This window comes from Chelonoidis abingdonii, chromosome 19 (assembly GCF_003597395.2).
Source record: "Chelonoidis abingdonii isolate Lonesome George chromosome 19, CheloAbing_2.0, whole genome shotgun sequence".
In the NCBI taxonomy this organism is placed as follows: domain Eukaryota; kingdom Metazoa; phylum Chordata; order Testudines; family Testudinidae; genus Chelonoidis; species Chelonoidis abingdonii.
Window position 1 is genome coordinate 5,189,838 of NC_133787.1, and position 3,229 is coordinate 5,193,066.

At 47.5% G+C, this 3,229-nt stretch overlaps 2 protein-coding genes across 6 annotated transcripts in view; both read right to left on the minus strand.

The window, feature by feature from the left end:
• Window positions 1-524: 524 nt before the first annotated feature.
• Window positions 525-3,229, minus strand: part of ZDHHC1 (zDHHC palmitoyltransferase 1) — a 95,381-nt gene continuing 92,676 nt past the window's right edge. For all 5 annotated transcript variants that reach the window (XM_075073771.1, XM_075073774.1, XM_075073773.1 and 2 more), the window contains one exon: window positions 525-2,294. In XM_075073771.1, coding sequence (XP_074929872.1) covers window positions 1,768-2,294 — 527 coding nt within the window. In that variant the 3' untranslated portion in view covers window positions 525-1,767. The remainder of the gene's footprint in view (window positions 2,295-3,229) is intronic.
• The window catches only part of LOC116829712 (palmitoyltransferase ZDHHC1-like), a 28,041-nt gene continuing 27,754 nt past the window's right edge, over window positions 2,943-3,229 (minus strand). The window contains exon 7 of the mRNA XM_075073821.1: window positions 2,943-2,957. Within this exon, the coding sequence (XP_074929922.1) occupies window positions 2,943-2,957 (15 nt within the window). The remainder of the gene's footprint in view (window positions 2,958-3,229) is intronic.

Here is a 3,229-nt window from a genome sequence, read left to right on the forward strand (position 1 = left end):
TGAAGGACACACCGCCAAAGTGGCACCGAAGACTTGGAGCACTGCCCAGTGAATACAAGCCCCACTTGTTTTTTTCACGTGTTTTTTTTTTTTAAAGTCATCCTTGCTGGGGCACCGTCAAAACTGTTTGAATTGGGCCCCACACTTCCTACAGCCGTATCACACTTCCTACACTGTATCACAGCTGTGGGCTAAAATGGACACTTGGTGCTGCTCTCCTTCTCCTGCCTCTTTCGTCATTCGACTCCAGCTGCAGCAAAGTGACTCAGCCACTGTCACATGACCCCACTTGATAAGGGAGCTGCTTCTCTACATCCAAGAAAAAGCAATATTTTCTGATGGCCAGTGAGGTGCTGCGCATAGGCTCTCATACTGACAGGGGACAGGTTAGCCATATGAGGACTAGCTGGGACAGCTGAGATAGGTGAAGCTGCCTATACACCTCTTAATACCCTGGGCACCAACAAATGGCCAGGGACAGGGGAACAAACAGCTATTGCAACAAAGAATAGGAAATGATTAGCAAAGGTCATAGAAAATTTTATTGTGGACAGAGCTGATTATGGAGCTCCACACAACAAGACTCAGAATATTGCTGCATGAGGAGAGAACATAAAGGAATAAGTTGTGATTTAGTGGCTACTGTTTGAGAGAATTTTCCAGCCCTTTCCAGGCCAATGGGAGCAATCAGCCTTCTGATCATTTCAAGCACAGAGTTTGCACAAGATGAATTTCACCTAGATGACAAATACAGACAATAACAGATGAGAGAAGTGGAAAGAACAATACAAGGGCATTACCTAGCAGTGATACACCAGTGGTATGATGGCTCTATCCCTGCTTTCAGGCTGAGTGCCCTACAGGTATTGCTCACACACGAACACGTGTGCTGCCCATCATGCTCAAAGGCCCATGTTACTAATGGGCAGTATAAAAAAGGGAAACTGCATTCCGGACTGAGACCATAGGAATCACCTCTTGGAGATTTAAGCATATTAATTTTAGTGGCTAGCACATATGGGTCACTCAACCCTCTGAGGGGTCAAACCATCCCAATCCAGGTTTTTTGCAAGGTAAGCCAATGCACAGAGATGGTGAGAAAGCAATCCTCAGATATCTGGGCTCAATGCACCTCTCTTTCACACATACTCCATCTAACAACATTAACGGAGAACAACTTTCCAGAAGGCCAGGATGTTGGTGGAATCAGCACAAGTTTCAGTTGGAGAGGTAGTGTCCGTCTGCCTTGGGAAAGCAGATTTCCATAGTACCCCACAGTAATGTGCCAAGGTAAGCAGAATTCTCTGACCTGTCACCATGGTAGCTCTTGCCCCTGGTGGGGCAGCAGTAAATGTCTCATTGCAGTCTGGTGGTGACCACAATTTGAGTGTGGGCTCTCCAGTACATTGGGGAACACTTGAGATCCCCATATTACAGTCTATGCCCCAACAACACCCACTGCTTCCCCAGGGTAATGGGAAGGAAGCTGAGTTGCTAACATCTCACCCTGCTCTGATGCACATGCTGCTGATCTTGAAGCAAGCAGCAGTCAGGAAGGTGAGATAACAGGTCTCCTCCTGCTCTGCAGTTTGGTCTGCTGGAAGAAGAATCTTTCCATCAAAGAATCTGAACTCAGTTGACTCCATGGAATAAGATGAGTCACTGGAATCAACATCTTTGGACACCAACATATTTGTAAAGTGAGCAACCTCCTTTCCCTTTCCTTGAAGACAAAATCCTGGCAAGTAAGCTTTGGAAGGCGGATAATTAAGCTGCTCTTGTGTTTGTCCTCACGTCCCACAAATGTGGGTCCTGCTCATCCACGTGCTGTTTGCTACCGCACTTCCTGGGATGGGGCTTGGATACTATCTCACCAGGTTGGACTGGAGGCTCACCACTGGTCTTGCTCACAAACACAGCAGGTATCTTAGAGAGCAGTTCCAGCTCTTGTTCCCCATCACTGGCTCTCGGGCAGCTTTTCCTTTTTACCAGGTGCCCAGGATATAGATTCTTCTCCCCATCACCTCTGGCGTGGGCTGTGGACAAGGAATGATGGTGAAAGTTGTTAAGGCTTTTGTTGGAAGCCCCCGTAGAGGCAGCGCTCCCCAGGCGGGTCTGAGCCACAGGGATCTCATCCATGGACTCTGCAGACTCTGAGTGGTATTCAACAGGAGGTCCAGCTGCCTGGACACGGCCAATGCTGCTTGCAGGCATGGCAGCTCTGTGAGGGAAAGCTGGCATAGGGAGATGAAGGCTGTGGGAGGATGATGAGATGGCAGCAGTGGCTGAAAATTCTGAAGGTGGAAAGAAAGGAAAATGGAAGTATCAAAGGAGAGTGTGGTTTCCCTCATTCCCAGACACATCCCCAGTCCCAGGGGCAATTAAGATAAAAAAGGGACTGATCCACAAAAATTAAAGAAGCCCATACACGCTCAAGCAAAACCAGATGTAAAAAGGCCCACAAGTCAATTCTCAATAATGGAAGAATACATGCACGAAACATTTTACAGTATTTCCAACACCATATGACCAATTCATTTCCCCTTCTAAGGCAGGCTATGTTCTCCCCAATGCTGGGTTCGTATACCCCCTTTATCTTCCTTTCCACATACAGGTCCCACAAGCCCCCTGACCCTACAGTTACATTCCCTCATGTATCCTGACATGAAATCACACGTGCAATCCATGGCACCTAATGATAAAGTGAAGTCAAAGTCCCAAATTTCATGAGTGCATTTCAAAGGACTTGCCCTCACTTTCTACTGAAGCCTCATTTTCCTGGTGGGTCAAATCCTGCACCACTGAGCTCTGCAGTGCAGAGCTGGTTGGAACCCACTGTGGTACTGCAGCTCTGCCTGACTCCATAGCTGTTAAGTGCCATTAGAGTCCTGAAAAGGCAATGGCAGCTTAATCCTGCCTGGTATTTCCTCATATTTGCTTCTTCAGAAAAACCATTCCTGCAAGCAAGAAGAGCCTTAAAAGCTGAATAGATTCTACCCCCCAGGTTTGAGAGGAGGACGGGTAGTGTCTGAAACAGCAGCAGCTCCTCAGCTTAACTTCAGAAGTTTACCCATCTGTCAAGTGACAGAGTGGGGAGCAGTAGGGGTCCCATGTGTCACTGCTATTATTAGCAGCAGAGAATCCTGTGGCACCTTATAGACTAACAGACGTTTTGGAGCATGAGCTTTCGTGGGTGAATACCCACTTCGTCAGATGCATCTGATGAAGT